The 16,454-nt window shown below is 55.1% G+C and overlaps 1 protein-coding gene across 7 annotated transcripts in view; it reads right to left on the bottom strand.

Moving 5' to 3' along the window:
- Positions 1-16,454, bottom strand: part of PCGF3 (polycomb group ring finger 3) — a 61,815-nt gene that overhangs the window by 21,790 nt on the left and 23,571 nt on the right. For 3 of the 7 annotated variants that reach the window (XM_025385154.1, XM_025385152.1, XM_025385153.1), the window contains exons 4-8: positions 14,397-14,514; positions 13,156-13,252; positions 9,778-9,833; positions 3,124-3,234; positions 1,332-1,420 (exon numbers count right to left, since the gene is read on the bottom strand). In XM_025385154.1, coding sequence (XP_025240939.1) covers positions 1,332-1,420; positions 3,124-3,234; positions 9,778-9,833; positions 13,156-13,252; positions 14,397-14,505 — 462 coding nt within the window. In that variant the 5' untranslated portion in view covers positions 14,506-14,514. Of the gene's footprint in view, positions 1-1,331; positions 1,421-3,123; positions 3,235-9,777; positions 9,834-13,155; positions 14,515-15,630; positions 15,726-16,454 lie in introns of all 7 variants that reach the window. The other 4 variants (XM_025385156.1, XM_025385159.1, XM_025385158.1 and 1 more) reach the window with 4 other exon arrangements.

Below are 16,454 nucleotides of genomic sequence, written 5' to 3'. Positions count from 1 at the left end.
CCACGTTGGACACACGTGTCTATTTCTGTAATGCTCACTGAACCTTTTAAACAATGCATACGTATAAACTAAAAAGTTGCCGGGCGCGGTGGCTCACGCCTGTAATCCCAGCACTTTGGGAGGCCGAGGCGGGCGGATCACAAGGTCAGGAGATCGAGACCACGGTGAAACCTCGTCTCTACTAAAAATACAAAAAATTAGCCGGGTGCGGTTGTGGGCGCCTGTAGTCCCAGCTACTCGGGAGGCTGAGGCAGGAGAATGGCGGGAACCCGGGAGGCGGAGCTTGCAGTGAGCTGAGATCCGGCCACTGCACTCCAGCCTGGGCGACAGAGCGAGACTCCGTCTCAAAAAAAAAAAAAAAAAAGTTAAGGTCCCATTACTCAGCCGGGCGCGGTGGCTCATGCCTGTAATCCCAGCACTTTGGGAGGCTGAGGCAGGCAGGTCACCTGAGGTCAGGTGTTCAAGACCAGCCTGGCCAATGTGGTGAAATTCTGTCTCTACTAAAAATACAAAAGTTAGCCAGGCGTGGTGACAGGTGCCTATAGTCCCAGCTACTCAGGATGCTGAGGCAGGAGAATCGCTTGAACCCAGGAGGCAGAGGCTGTAGCGAGCCAAGATGGTGCCACTGCACTCCAACCTGGCAGACAAGAGCAAAACTCCACCCCCCAAAAAAAAGTTCTCTAGACGTGGGTATGGAATTTCACTAAATTCTTTTACTGCATGTCTGTGACCATGTAGTTTTTCTGTCTTCATCTGGTAATACAGTAAATGACACACGGACACACGAAGAGGCCTTCGACGTTCACTCCCACTTTCAACACACTGCCGGGCTTTGCCTTCTTTCACATAACATTCACAGACGCACAGAGACGTGCCCGGAGGAAAAGGCACACAACTCGGGCCATGGGGCTGAGAGGCCAGAGCCGGCCGCTGACCTGCCACGTTTTATATCTGCCATGCTTTACCCTAAGCACGTGCTCCTCTGGTAATTTTAAAAAAAAGAAAAACAAAGGAAGAAGTCGGGAGGAAGAAAACTGCAGCCCTTGGATGCTGAGCATCACTTCATCCTGAGGGAAGGTTTCTGGTGTGAGCCCTCCCTCGGTGCTCCTGGCACTGCACTATTACAGGAAGACTAATACAGGAGCGTCCTGGAGCCCCGGGGCCCCGCCCACCTGCTCAGGGTCCCTGGGGAGCAATAACACAGAAGCCCTGGGGGCCTACCTACCTGCTCAAGGCTCCCTGGGGAGCACTAATACAGAAGCCTCGGGGCCCCGCCCACCTGCTCATGTTCCAAATACAGGAGCATCCGGAAGCCCCGGGGCCCCGCCCACCTGCTCGTCGCTGCGGTGGTAGTCGTTGTCCTCCTCCGGCTTCTCCTCCGCGGCCTCTTTGTTTGAACTGTCGTCTGCTTTGGTTTCACCTTTTAGCACAAACAGAACATAGTGCACCATGAAATCCAAACTGTCAAGCCATTTAAAAAACTCCACTGTGGCCGGGCGCGGTGGCTCAAGCCTGTAATCCCAGCACTTTGGGAGGCCGAGACGGGCGGATCACGAGGTCAGGAGATCGAGACCATCCTGACTAACACATCCTGGCTAACACAGTGAAACCCCGTCTCTACTAAAAATACAAAAACTTAGCCGGGCGTGGTGGCGGGCGCCTGTAGTCCCAGCTACTCGGGAGGCTGAGGCAGGAGAATGGCGTGAACCCGGGAGGCGGAGCTTGCAGTGAGCTGAGATCCGGCCACTGCACTCCAGCCTGGGTGACAGAGCGAGACTCCGTCTCAAAACAAAAACAAAAACAAAAACAAAAAACAAAAAAAAAACTCCACTGTACTCCAAATGCCGTCAAAAATTCATTCTATTAGGAGACTGAACCCCCGGAGCAGAGTAAGAGTCAAAGGAAAGCCGTCTGCAAAGCGTCTGCAGGGGTCTCCCCGGGAGGCGGAACGGGCGCATGGGTCTGTGGGTGCAGATGTGCGGAGCACAGAAGACAGGGACGGGGCAGCCGGAGCCGGTGCGGGACACACACATGCTTCGCACCCACCTGGCCAGGCCCGCCCAGAGCTGCTCAGTGCTGACCCCATCAGCCCTCCATCTGAAAGCCTTCTGCTAAAAATCCACTATTCTAACACTGCATTTAAAATGAAAACTTCCCCTCAGGTAAAACGGTTCTGACAGGACTGCTTGGTTCCCAGACACGCTTCCCAAGCACCCCTCACGGCTGCGCTTCCTGGGACCCGCAAAGTCGTGGGAGTGACAGAGCCAGGCCCCTCTTACCCCTCCAACCGTCACAGATACACAGAGGAGCCTAAACATTTCTTAAGAGTGGCCGGGCGCGGTGGCTCAAGCCTGTAATCCCAGCACTTTGGGAGGCCGAGACGGGCGGATCACGAGGTCAGGAGATCGAGACCATCCTGGCTAACATGGTGAAACCCCGTCTCTACTAAAAAATACAAAAAAACTAGCCGGGCGAGGTGGTGGGCGCCTGTAGTCCCAGCTACTCGGGAGGCTGAGGCGGAGGAAGAATGGCGTAAACCCGGAAGGCGGAGCTTGCAGTGAGCTGAGATCCGGCCACTGCACTCCAGCCTGGGCGACAGAGTGAGACTCCGTCTCAAAAAAAAAAAAAACACAAAAAAAACCAAAACATTTCTTAAGAGTTTGTGTGGTCCATTAGGAAAATAAAATGTCCTCAAGACATGAAAATCTGTTGTGATACACTTGGATGTGAACATACCACTCCCTTTACACAGAAACCAAACCATATTTTGCCATTTTACAGTAAACCAAGCCAAGCCAAGTCTCAGGAAGTTCACCTTCCACTACTTTTTCCACAGGCTCTCCGACCCCTGACCTCTGCCCCCAAGGCACTCTCGGGGGGGCCCTCCTGCTCTCCCCTGCTGGCCTCACCCCTCCAGGACCCCCGCTTCTCCCCTCTGCCCACATTCCCACTGGTACCAGGAGTGAGGAGGAACGCCTCAAACCCTAACCTCCCCGCACCCTCAGGTTCCTTCATTTTCTCCCGAGTACGTGTGGGAGAGCCTGGCAGACAGTGCCGGCTCTTTAAGAAAAGGCCTCGTGCAGGGATTCCTGGGGCTTCTCGATGGGCACGCAGGGCACTCACCATTCCGATGGGAATCTAAGTGCTGTTTTGCAGAGCAGGTCTCCCCCTTGATGTCTCCAGGCACCTCCATGCCCAATTTGTGATAGAACTCCCTCTGCTTTCTCATTTCCGCTACGGAAAATCAACACACAGTCTTTAATCTTACACAGGCAGTGGATTATATTAAACTGTTCATAAACATCACATAAAGAAAATTACGGATTTGCATTATGAAGTTTGAAGGCTACTAATAAGAAAACAGCAAATTAAGACTGGGATGTTTTCGGGGCTCAGCACAGCAGGAGGTGCACCCCCCGGGCACCCGCCCCACCAGCCCACATGGGACGCTGAGTCGCAGGCCGGCTCTTCCAGGCCTAGGACAGGCATGGAGCCCAGGAAGCCCAGCTGTGGGACTGTCATCCCCATCTTGGCCACCGCCTGTGAGTGTCCAATATCGCAGAACCAACCATCACCAGGGGCTTGATAAATACTGCAGCCACATGGGTGCCGCATCAAACATCATTGTTGACCTCACGGCTGAGCCAGTGAACTGCCTGGACGCCCGCAGCTCAGAGAATGAACCTGCCACTGGGCTCTCCCCACGCTTCTGCGCAGTGGCAGACCCTGCCAGCTCACAGGCACCTAAGGCCGCCATTGAGGAACCCCAAGAGAGCCCTCGAGGGCCCGACAGCCCCAGGGACCATGTGTCCCGGGTGCCTGAGTCCACAGCCTGCTGCGACGGCTGCTCACAGCTATGGGCTCTGGCGCCACGTTGCCTGGCAGTGGGTTAAGAGTGCCCCCTGGTGTCTGTGGCCACAACCACAGGCACAAATTCCAGGGAAGAGACTGCCCGGCCACAGACAAGCAGCATCCTCCTCACGCACACCTGCCATTGGGTCACTCCAGCTCGAGGCGGTCAGCATGCGGCCTCCGCTGGTTGGACCAGAAGAGGCCTGACCCTCCAGGGATGGCCAGCAAGAGCAGGCCAGAACCTTGCAGGTTCCAGGGAAAAGCAAACGGACTCTCAGCAAAGGCCCCCTAAATGTGACCTTAAGTTCACACCCAGGCAACGGAGTGGACGACGTGGGTCACTGCTCAGGAACACAGTAGCCTAGGTAGAGAGAGGAGGGGGCCCCGAGAGCCTGGGCAGAGAGAGGAGGGGGCCCCGAGAGCCTAGGTAGAGAGAGGAGGGGACCCCCAGAGCCTAGGAAGAGAGAGGAGGGGACCCCGAGAGCCTAGGAAGAGGGGACCCTGAGAGCCTGGGGAGAGGAAGGGACCCCGAGAGCCTGAATAGAGACAGGAGGGGACCCCAAGGGCCTGGGTAGAGAATGGGGGGACCCCGAGAGCCTGGGGAGAAGAAGGGACCCTGAGAGCCTGGGTAGAGACAGGAGGGGACCCCGAGAGCCAAGGGGATACGTGTGGCTGGCCTCAGGTGGATGAAGTGCTGGAGCTTCACATGGGAAATGCTGAAAGATTGGCCTGGACAATCTGAGAGCAGCTTGAAAGAAAATGTTTCCCTTAAATAATCACATCCCAGCAGCTGAAATGGAGGCCTGGAAGACGGGGGCTGACAGCAGGAGGCTATGCCCATCAGTCTCCCGAAGAGCTGTAATGGGAATGATAGAAAGGTCACATGGGTCCATGCAAAGGAGAGAGCCCCATGGACACAGTGGAAAACAACTCAGCTTCAGACCCTTGGCTCTAATTCCCATTTCTTTAATTTTCACCTAGAAGAATAAAAAAGGATTAAAAATAGTAGCACTCAGTGTCAGGTGTATAGAGGCATCCAAACATTTATTGGGGCTGGGTGTGGCTCACACCTGTAATCCTGGCAGTTTGGGAGGCTGAGGCAGGTGGATCACCTGAGGTCAGGAGTTTGAGACCAGCCTGGCCAACACAGTGAAACCCCATCTCTACTAAAATACAAAAAATTAGCTGGGCATGGTGGCAGATGCCTGTAATCCCAGCTACTCAGGAGGCTGAGACAGGAGAACTGTGTGAACCTGGGAGGTGGAGGTTGCGGTGAGCTGAGATCGTGCCACTGCACTCAGCCTGGGCAACAAGAGTGAAACTCCGTCTCAAAAGTGAATGAATGAATGAATGAATGAATAAATAAGAACTCACTGTCTCCGGACACTGCTCTTTAGCTGTGGCAGTCCAGCCTGATCTGATGAGCTTACTGTTGGCACAAGGCTAACGAATCAGACAATTGGAAGCTTACTCTGACTACAGCCGTATTTCATTTTCACTTCTGAGAGGAAATTCTGCTGTGATGAGACATTCCATTTTAAATTTTCAGTATTTTCTAAATACTGCTTTCCTGTGAGTGGGGAATATTGCTGGTGTCTAAATACTGCTTTCCTGTAAGGGCGGATATTGCTGGTGTTGAGTCGGTGACTCCACTGTCAGCTGTTTGCTCTCGGCATAGCTACAGTATCACGGATGAGAAACTCAGTGCTTTGCCATCAACAATGACAGTTCAACAACAAAACAACTCAGAGTTCACTGTGGCTTCGAAGCGCAACCCTGAAGTCTCCTTTTCGCCTTTCCTCATTCTGACGTGAAGGCCATGCAGTGGGCGTGAAAACGTCCCGACGCAGTGATGATGAGTTCCAGCCAGGGCGCACAGAGAGCTGCTCAAAGCCACCAGCAGGCAGGCAGCACACGCCCGGCGCACACTCAACTGCACCACGGACGGGTGAAGGCAGACCACCGCTGAGCCAGCGGGGCCGGTTCCAATCAGACTACGCACCATGAAATTTCAATTCTTAAATTTTCACATCATAAAATACGATGCTTTTGATTTTTTCGGACTATTTAAAAATGTAAAGAAACATTCTTAGCTCATGGGATCCTCTTGCCTCGGCCTCCCACAGTGCTAGGGCTACAGGCATGAGACACTGTGTCCAGTCCCCACGTTTCTAAAGCAAGAGGTGACAGGCATGTTCAGGATCCGTGGAGAGAGGACTGGTGAGCACGCAAGCCCCACGGCCCTCCCCAGGAACGCAGAGGAGCCTGGCACACCAAAGACTACGACACGCCCACCGAGTGAAAGAACCCAGAATGGGCAGAGACTGAGAATGGACACTTTGATAGGCCAGGCACGGTGGCTCACGCCTGCAATCCCAGCACTTTGGGAGGCCGAGGTGGGTGGATCATGAGCTCAGGAGATTGAGACCATCCTGGCTAACATGGTGAGACCCCATCTCTACTAAAAATACAAAAAAAAAAAAAAAAAATTAGCCGAGCGTGGTGGCGGGCGCCTGTAGTCCCAGCTACTCAGGAGGCTGAGGCAGGAGGATCGCTTGAACCCGGGAGGCGGAGCTTGCAGTGAGCCGAGATCGTGGCCACTGCACTCCAGCCTGGGTGACAGAGCGAGACTCCGTCTCAAAAAAAAAAAAAAAAATCTATAAAAACAAAAAGAAACAACAAACCACTAAAACCCTAACCCCACCTGTGGTCTAGCAGGGAACTCTCTTCCAGCAAGCCTCCACCACGGCCGGGAGCGGGGACAGCGTGGAGGGCCTGCCTGGCACCCAGGTGGGAGAGGCAGGACTCGGTCGGCGTCTCCTCCAAAACAGGCACCTAGACCCTCAAGGGCTGACGCCTCGCTTCACCTCACCGCTGCATCCTCTCAGCTCATGCGCATTTCAGGAAGAGGTCTCTGGTCGGAGAAATCAGGTTTATGATTGTCTGCCCCACAGATAAAACTAAACAAATTGCAAGTAGCCTCTATCAAGAAAACAGGTGCACTGCTAAGAGTTTTAAAGTTAGAATCCTCCTTCTAAAGAGCCATAAATGACTGAACGTTTGAGAAACAACAACAAAAAGAATATTGACTCAATGGAAAATACGGTGGCCAGAGAGAGGAGCTTGTCAGGGAGACGGCTCGGGGCCACCGTGCCCTGGGGGTGTGAATCTGGAGCACTCCGGAACCTCCTCCCTCTCGACTTCTTCAGTGTAGACTGGAGTTGGCAGCATCCATGCTGGACAAGAGCGTGCTGAGGTGGACGAGAACACACAACTTGCTCCAGGCTGGACGCACTGTGCCCTCCCTGCACAAGCTCAAGTTCCATGGGAAGGTGCCACTGTGCACGGGTCTGCTGGCCTTGAGACACCACTGTCCCCCGAGGAGGAACCCGGGCTCTTGGGCAAAGAGGCAGGGCAGCCCTGAGGAGGAACCTGAGCCCTCAGGCAAAGAGGCAGGGCAGCCCCAAGAGCCTCGTATCCTGGACAGGGACCACCCAAGACCCCGGGGCATGAAGAGGTGCCCTCTGGCTGCAGATGAGGACTGGAGCATCAGGAAGGACACGAGCACGGCGCATGCAGAACACACAGGTCAAACCCCTGACTGCAGAGGCAGGGAAACCAGCTTGCTGTTTTGAACACAAATGAAGGAAACAGTTTTTTTTCAGCCCTTCCTACACAAAATGGACCAAATAGCAAAGTGTGTCTTTCTGGTTTTCTGGAAGCACTCCAACTAACACACAAAGACAAGTGATGGAACGGGGCGGCATGCAGATCTCAGTGCCACCCTCCTCAGCACGTGGACGACACCTGCCCTGAGGGACTCCCAGAAGTGGGCTTGCCAAAAACACAGCCGGAATGCGACCCAGGTCTACTGCCACAGGACAGCCCAGGACGATGGGAAGGCAGAGGCAAGAGGGAGCCAGAAAGAGGCCCGTGAGTCAGTGGCATTCTCTGGATCTGGACTGGAATAAAAACAGGCTGGGTGTGGGGGCTCACACCTGTAATCCCAGCACTTTGGGAGGCCGAGGCAGGAGGACTGCTTGAGACCAGAAGTTCAAGACCACCCTGGGCAACACAGCAAAACCCTATCCCTACAAACAATTAGCCAGGCATGGTGGTGCTTGCCTGTAGTTCCAGCTACCCGGCAGGCTGAGGCAGGAGAAGCACTTGAGCCCGGGAGGTTGAAGCTTCGGTGAGCTGTGATAGCACCGCTGCACTCTAGCCTGGGCGACAGGGACCGGGTCTCAAAAAAATAAATAAACAACAACCAAAAACCACAGCATTTATGAGACAACTAGAAATGTCCGCGCTGAGGAACTATTTGGTTTTAAGGAATCTCCACCATTTTCCTAAATGTTATAAAGGTATGTGGTTATGAGCTTTAAGAACCCTTATATTCTCGGGATAGTACTGTACCCTTTACAGATCAAAGGCCACGGGGCGAGGCTGAGGGAGCAGTAGGTGCAGCAAAGCCTGGAAACTGCTGGCGGGGGGTGGGGGGTTACAAAACTCGAGGTTCTTGCCCCAATCCTGCCCACTGCTATGCGTTTGAAACACTCCAGTGCAAACTTTTAAGACAGAGTCTTGCTCTGTCATGCAGCCTGGAGCGCAGTGGTGTGATCTCGGCTCACTGCAACCTCTGCCTCCCGGGTTCAAGCGATTCTCCTGCCTCAGCCTCCTGAGTAGCTGGGATTACAGGCACCTGCCACCACGTCTGGCTCATTTTTTTTTTTTTTGTATTTTTAGTATTTTTAGTAGAGACAGGGTTTCACTATGTTGGTCAGGCTGGTCTCAAACTCCTGACCTGATGATCCACCTACCTCGGCCTCCCAAAGTGCTGGGATTACAAGCATAAGCCATTGCGCCCGACCACTAATGTTTCTTAAGGTGTCAGCACTGGTGGGGGTCACAAAACTCAGGGTCCTGCCCCAATCCCACCCACTGCTACACGTCTGAAACACTCGGTGCAAACGTTTCTTAAGGTGTCAGCATTTTACTCGAATGTATCCTTTGCCTTTTCCCAAGACGAAAAAACTTTCAGATATTAAAAAACTAATTGTTTCATCTACGTTTACTCAGGAAATCTAAATTCTTCCTGCATGAATGAACTCTGTGAGTAAGGAAAGAAGCCTCTTAACAGTGTGATTCTCTGGGTCATGCATTAAAGGTGAGATACGATTTCTATGGATCTGGCATATTCAGCTGCGTTTTGAATTCTAACCCTCTTCTGAGATACAGTGAGAACCAGCCCAAGTGAATTCTCAGCTTCTCTATCTGCCTTTGAAAGGTCTGATGAGCAGAATGCCAGGACAGCCCACCTGGCGCTGACCCGGCCCCTCCTTGGCCTCCTTCCTGGTCGCCAGCGGAGGGCCACCACCACCGTGCGAGCGTCGGGAGCCAGGGAGCTTTCAGCCGAGCGATCCCCAAGCAACCGATTTCCACTTGCAGGGTATTTGTACTACTTGGTATTTCTTTTAATTCTAAATGAAATCTGACTTTACAGTGAAGTTTTTCTAGAAACACCAGCTACCCGCTCTGCCAATGTGCTGCTCCTCTGTTGTGGGGAGGCTGGTGCTGTGGGATGGGGAGAGGCAGGTCTGGGACAGGAGGTGGGGCCCAGGAAGAAGGCAGGGTCCTGGGCGGGGCAGGAGCTGCATTGAGCGCTGGGGGTCCCATGCACTAAACATGCGATCCATACTTGCTGAATGAATACAGAGAAGGCGTAGAAAGATGTCTACGGATCCTAGACAGACAAAAGAAGAGACCAGCCAAGGAGATAAAGATGGGCTGAGAGCAGGGATGAGAAGACAGTGATTCGACCAAAAGGAAAGGGGCCTCCCATCCGAGAACCAAACTTCCAGGAGAGCAGCGGCTGCAGAGGCCAGGCTGGGACCTCAGAGATCAGCGAGACAGTCGGACACTCACCTTCTTGGAGGCCTGGTACCAATTTGTAAACAATATCTTGCATGGTTCTGTCATGACTGGCGAAAGAACAGAAAGGTGGAGTTAGCTAGAAATGTTAATTCTATAATTCTTGTACATTTTCCATTTAACAATATCAAAGTCCAGAATCACCAGTCGGGAACTCTGTTGGAATTTTCCTTCTAGTTTACAAATGAAAAAATGTTTGTGTCACCAAAAGCTATGTATGACTTGAATTAATGCATCATTTAATTTGGGCTCTGGCTGCTTACAAACACTCGAAATAATGACAGATAAGGTTATTCTGGGAACCCGTGCTTCTGTCTGCCGGACACCCCAGGTTCCCTACGTCCCGTGCGCTCAGGGGACACTGTCCCTGCGGACACCCGAGGTCCCCTGCGTCCCGTGCGCTCAGGGGGACACTGTCCCTGCGGACACCCGAGGTTCCCCGCGTCCCAGGGGATACTGTCCCTGCGGACACCCGAGGTTCCCCGCATCCCGTGCGCTCAGGGGGACACTGTCCCTGCGGACACCCGAGGTTCCCTGCGTCCCAGGGGATACTGTCCCTGCGGACACCCGAGGTTCCCCGCGTCCCGTGCGCTCAGGGGGACACTGTCCCTGCGGACACCCGAGGTCCCCCGCGTCCCGTGCGCTCAGGGGGACACTGTCCCTGCGGACACCCGAGGTCCCCTGCGTCCCGTGCGCTCAGGGGGACACTGTCCCTGCGGACACCCGAGGTCCCCTGCGTCCCGTGCGCTCAGGGGGACACTGTCCCTGCGGACACCCGAGGTCCCCTGCGTCCCGTGCGCTCAGGGGGACACTGTCCCTGCGGACACCCGAGGTTCCCTGCGTCCCAGGGGATACTGTCCCTGCGGACACCCGAGGTTCCCCGCGTCCCGTGCGCTCAGGGGACACTGTCCCTGCGGACACCCGAGGTTCCCCGCGTCCCGGGCGCTCAGGGGACACTGTCCCTGCGGACACCCGAGGTTCCCTGCGTCCCGGGCGCTCAGGGGACACTGTCCCTGCCCCTCCCACCAACTGCTTCCTGGGGTATCCTGGTCTTTGTGGGATTTCCACTGAACAGAGGCCTTTCTGGAATGTTTCCAAATAATGTAAAGAAAAGTCTGTAAGAGTTGGGTGCGGTGGCTTACACCTGTAATCCTAGCACTTCGGGAGGCCGAGGTGGGCGGATGACCTAAAGTCAGGAGTTTGAAACCAGCCTGGCCAACATGGTGAAACCCCATCTCTACTAAAAATACAAAAAATAGCCAGGCATGGTGGTGCACACCTGTGGTCCCAGCTACTCAGGAAGCTGAGGCAGGAGAATCGTTTGAACCCGGGCGGCGGAGGTTGCAGTGAGTCCAGATCACACCACCGCAATCAAGCATGGGCAACAAGAGAGAGACTCCGTCCTAAGATGAGGCCCTTCCTGTCATCTTTATGATCTAGATCGAGGTTTTGTGAAAAGATTACATAAGCATGGTATTTAAAATCTAGTTCCCACTTTGGTATGCTCTTTTTATTTTTTTAGTTTTTTTGAGACAGGGTCTCCTTCTGTCACTTAGGCTGGAGTGCAGTGGTGCGATCTTGGCTCACTGCAACCTCTGCCTCCTGGGCTCAAGCGATCCTCCCACCTCCACCTCCTGAGTAGCTGGAACCGCAGACGCCGAGATTGAGACCAGCCTGGCCAACAAGGTGAAATCCCGTCTCTACTAAAAATGCAAAAATTGGCCGGGCGCGGTGGCTCAAGCCTGTTATCCCAGTACTTTGGGAGGCCGAGACGGGTGGATCACGAGGTCAAGAGATTGAGACCATCCTGGCTAACATGGTGAAACCCCATCTCTACTAAAAAAAATACAAAAAACTAGCCGGGCGAGGTGGCGGGCACCTGTAGTCCCAGCTACGCGGGAGGCTGAGGCAGGAGAATGGCATAAATCCGGGAGGCGGAGCTTGCAGTGAGCTGAGATCCGGCCACTGCACTCCAGCCTGGGCGACAGAGCGAGACTCCGTCTCAAAAAAAAAAAAAAAAGTAAAAATTAGACAGGCTTGGTGGCAGGCGCCTGTAATCCCAGCTATTCGGGAGGCTGAGGCAGGAGAATCATTTGAACCCAGGAGGCGGAGCTTGCAGCAGGCTGAGATGGCGCCATTGTACTCCAGCCTGGTGACAGCAAAATTCCGTCTCAAAAATAAATAAATAAATAAAATTTAAAAATAATAATAATAAAAATAAAAGGGAAAAACAAACACATAGGCCTTTCCACCTTCAAAATGTGTCTTCAGAATTATCTCTACTACCCTCTGTGGTATGAGGAGCATTTCCCTTCCTTTGGAGCAACCCCCAAGTCTGTGTGAGAACCACATGCTCCACCTGGCTGGCCCCTTGGCCTCCTGCTCACGTCCAGGCCAGAGTTGCCTTCTCCAGAAACAGTGGCTGGCCCAGTGGTGAGTCGAGGCTCTCTGTGACCCTGGGCAGAAGAGCGTGGCACAGGGAGACAGACCCCGGCCATGTGCCAGGGGCAGCAGGGCCAGGACCACCTGTTCCGTGGCAGAAAGGTGGAAGGTGGATCCAAGGGCCAGCTCACATCAAATTTAACTTCAGCAAATTCTGCATAAAACTCATGACATTCAACCTGGGTCCTGAGGGTTCTCCAATGATTTGACTTGACTAAGTGTTTTTTCTCTTTTTTTGAGACAGAGTCTTGCTCTGTTGCCAGGCTGGTGTGCAACGGCACAGTCTCCGCTTACTGCAACCTCCACCTCCTGGGTTCAAGCGATTCTCCTGTCTCAGTCTCCCGAATAGCTGGGATTACAGGCATGTGCCACCACGCCTGGCTGATTTTGTATTTTTAGTAGAGATGGGGTTTCTCCATGTTGGTCAGGCTGGTCTCAAACTCCCGACCTCAGGTGATCTGCCCGCCTCGGTCTCCCAAAGTGCTGGGATTACAGGTGTGAGCCACTGTACCCAGTCTACTTGACTAAGTATTGATGGAAATGTATCTGCAGGCACAGTGTGGGCAGGCCTGGCAGGGTGGCCTGGTAAGTGCTGGACCCAGGTTCTTCGTGTGCAGCTCCTAGGGTGCCCTTGGTCAGGAGAGGCTGCTGCCAAGGCAGGATGGGGGTACAGCACTATGGCCTGGGAAGGCCCACACTCTCAGAGACGCCTGGGGGCACTCACCCCACATACTGTGGCCTCGGAACACCCACACTCACAGAGACTCCTGGGGGCACTCACTCCGTACGGTGGCCTGGGAACGCCCACACTCTCAGAGATGCCTGGGGGGCACTCAGCCGACGTACTGTGGCCTGGGGAGGCCCACACTCACAGAGATGCCTGGGGGGCACTCAGCCGACGTACTGTGGCCTGGGGAGGCCCACACTCACCCGATGTACTGCAGGGGGTGGCTCTGGTGGATCACGATCCTGCAGGTGGGGCAGGTGTTGTTCTCCTCCAGGTACTTCACCAGGCAGCTCCTGCAGACTGTCATCAAAGCACAAGTGTGTTAGGAGAGAGTCCAGAGCCAGGGCACCCACCCCACCCATGTGCTCCACTGAACACGGGCATCTCTGAGCTCATTTTTGTGCAGATGCTCACTGCTGTCCTCCTTATGGCCCTTGGCTTCTGAAAAGGAAACATCTTGCCGTTCTGGTATCAGAAGCAACAAGAAAGTTTTAACTGCCCTGTCAATGGGCTTCCTCAAAGTGGCAGGGTTAGGATTTAAGTGGGAAGAAACACTTAGAATGGGGAGATGATGCTCAAAGGTGAGAAAGCTGTGGGTCATTAGAACATGGGCTAATATAGATAATTTTACAATACTTTGTCCTAAAAGATGACAGTATCTTCTACGTACAACTAGATAAAATCAAATGAAAATAATCTAACATAAAATATGCTAACCAATATCTAAAAATACGATTAACGTTAAAGTCAAAATTCTATCAACTTGGCAAATATTTTATTTTCTAAAATGAGAAATACACAAGCATCACTTGTATTATAAGTGTACACTTTATTTTAAAGATCCTGTTTAAGCAAAATGCTCCTCAGCCATCAAGAGACGCACACAGCGGTCGTCCACACCAGCAGGGCCGCCAGCCATGAGGCCTCATGTTAGCACAAGAACTGAGCCTCAGCCTGACTGATGACGCCTGCCCGTCAGCTGCAGCCACACTTAGAGAAACACCCAGGTCTAGCCCCAGTTGTGAGTCCTCTAACACCAACGCACAGGCTTATCAGGTGTGAGGATGCACATCCAGTGTGAGAAGCACACTGGCAGGTTCCCCTTTGAAGGATTTAAGGAACTCCTTCGGAGATGTGGAAACCGCCAGCAGTGAGCACCGTGTCACAGCGGCCACTGGCCCTGCTGCTCAGTGGCAGGAGCGTGGCCTCTCCTGTGTTTAGCTCTCCTAAGTGAGGCCTCATCTGCTCTGAAACCACCCACAGGACCTTTAGTGTGAAATGACTTTTCTGACTTATCCTCAAGATCCTCTCTGCCCCTGGTCCTGGGTCCTGCTTTTGTCGGGGCTTGAGCTCAAAGCTTGTGGTAAAACAAAGGCCAAGGTTCTGAAGAGCACACAGCTGGGAAGGGCACGCCCTCCCTGGGTGGCCTGGGTGGGGCACGCACAGGTGTGCAGGCACTCCGTCACCGTGGTGGCATCGATGAGGTACCCACTGCACAGGCGGCAGGTGATGTGGGCGTTGATGTCCCACAGCTTGATCTTCCTGGTCAACATCTTTGGCTTCTGCAAGACAAAATGCGATTAATTAACACCTGAAACTCTCCAAAGCCTTTCATCCTTGGCTTAGTTCTGACAGCGGCCCTCCAAGGAAGAGCATGCAGGCTGGGAGGAAGGTGCAGGCCCCGGCCCCGGCGGCAGGAGCCTCCTGGGCTCACTGGGTCCCAGGCTCCCATGTGCAGGGCATGGTCAGCAATCCAGTGTCTGTGTGCACTGGGACAAGCCCACCTTTTCAAAAGCCCCGGGCTCCCCCGGCATTGGCTTCTCTCTGCGCCTGACACCCCTTCCTCTCCTCCCGCAGTGAGGACTGAGGAGGGTCCATAAAGCTTCAGAGAGGCAGGATCCCGGGACCCTCTGTCTGTGAAGGCGGAGGGAGCAGGAGGAGCCTGCAAGGGCAGAGCTGCCCGATGGGATGAGGATGGGCAGGCTCTGGGCACCTGGACCCTGTGCGACTCACAGGGCGGCCCCTGGGCCCAGTTCAGAGTCTGGGCTCTGCGCCCTTCCCCCTTCCTCCCCATTCACTTCTGGGCCGGCGCCGCTTCCACGGGGTGTCCCTAGGCTGTGTCTCCCAGAGCCTGAGGCAGCACGGGGCAGGGGCCGCGTCGCCCCGGGGCCCCACTCTACCCTCGCAGGGCGGGCACAAGGCCAGGCCACAGTGGCTGGCGGAGGCCCTGCCTTGAGAGCTGCCGCAGCCGCTCTGCTCGCCCACCAGACCTGCGCCTTCAGGGAGCAGACCCCCGACGTCACCGCACACCAGCAGCAAGAGAGCAGGGCCGCTGCGTGGGTGGAGGCTGGCGGGGACTCAGGCTGGCCGGGGTGCACCCCACTACTGGGAGTTCGCTCCCCAAACCTTTCACCAGGAGAGAAGCAGGCACGCGTCTCCCTCAGTGAGGAGGGAAAGCCGCGACCCAAACTGCTGCATGCGTGACACCACTTCCGTCATCACCGCCACCAAGAGGCCCAGCCTGGAGCTCTCTGCTGAGCCCCACGTCGCCTGCTGCAGGCGCGGGCCTGGGGGTCCCACGAAGCAGCCGAAAGCTGGGCTCATCCAGGGGTCACATGCCTGTGGGTGAGGCCTGTCCCCGACCACTATGCCACCACCTTTACGCCTGCGGTCCTCACCTGGTCACAGAGACTTCCAAAGTCAAATCCTCCCCTCCTCCTCCCTGTGGGGCTGTGAGGTTCGGGAGACCTGATGCGCACTGAGGACAAGGAGCCTGCCCAGGAAGGGGAAGGGAGACGGAGGGGAGGGGGGCGGAGCCCCGCCCTGAGCCCGAGGACCACGCTCACCCAGGAGGGGAGGGGAGCCCCGCCCTGCGCCCCTGAGAACCACACCCACCTGGGAGGGGGAGCCCCACCCTGAGCCCCTGAGGACCACACCCATTTGGGAGGGGGAGCCCCACCCTGCGTACCTGAGGACTACGCCCACAAGGGAGGGGAGGGGAGCCCCACCCTGAGCCCCTGAGGACCACACCCACCTGGGACGGGGAGCCCCGCCCTGAAACCCTGAGGACCACACCCACCTGGGACGGGGAGCCCCGCCCTGAACCCCTGAGGACCACACCCACCTGGGACAGGGAGCCCCGCCCCGCGCACTTGAGGACCACACCCACCCGGGAGGAGCGAGAGAGCCCTGCCCTGTGCCGTAGGATCTCCCAGTGCTAATCAACTGCCTCACAACTCACTGGGCAGAAGCCCCAGGCTGCGCCCCCACACAGCACTGCTCCTCCGCCACACGCCGTCCGGAGGGCACCCAAGTGAACCAGTGACGGAAGGAAACCAGCCCTCTGCACCCCGCGCTGTCATCAAGGCCTGGGCCCTCCACAGCTGGCTGAATCTTGGACTCTTACAGGAGGGGCCAGGAAAACTCGGCAGTGAACCGTGAATGCTGCACCGTGTCCTGACCCGCCTGCTACTCATGATCGCCCGCCCTCCCCACAACAGGC

Source organism: Theropithecus gelada, chromosome 5, assembly GCF_003255815.1.
Source record: "Theropithecus gelada isolate Dixy chromosome 5, Tgel_1.0, whole genome shotgun sequence".
In the NCBI taxonomy this organism is placed as follows: domain Eukaryota; kingdom Metazoa; phylum Chordata; class Mammalia; order Primates; family Cercopithecidae; genus Theropithecus; species Theropithecus gelada.
This window is presented reverse-complemented; position numbering and strand designations above follow the sequence as displayed.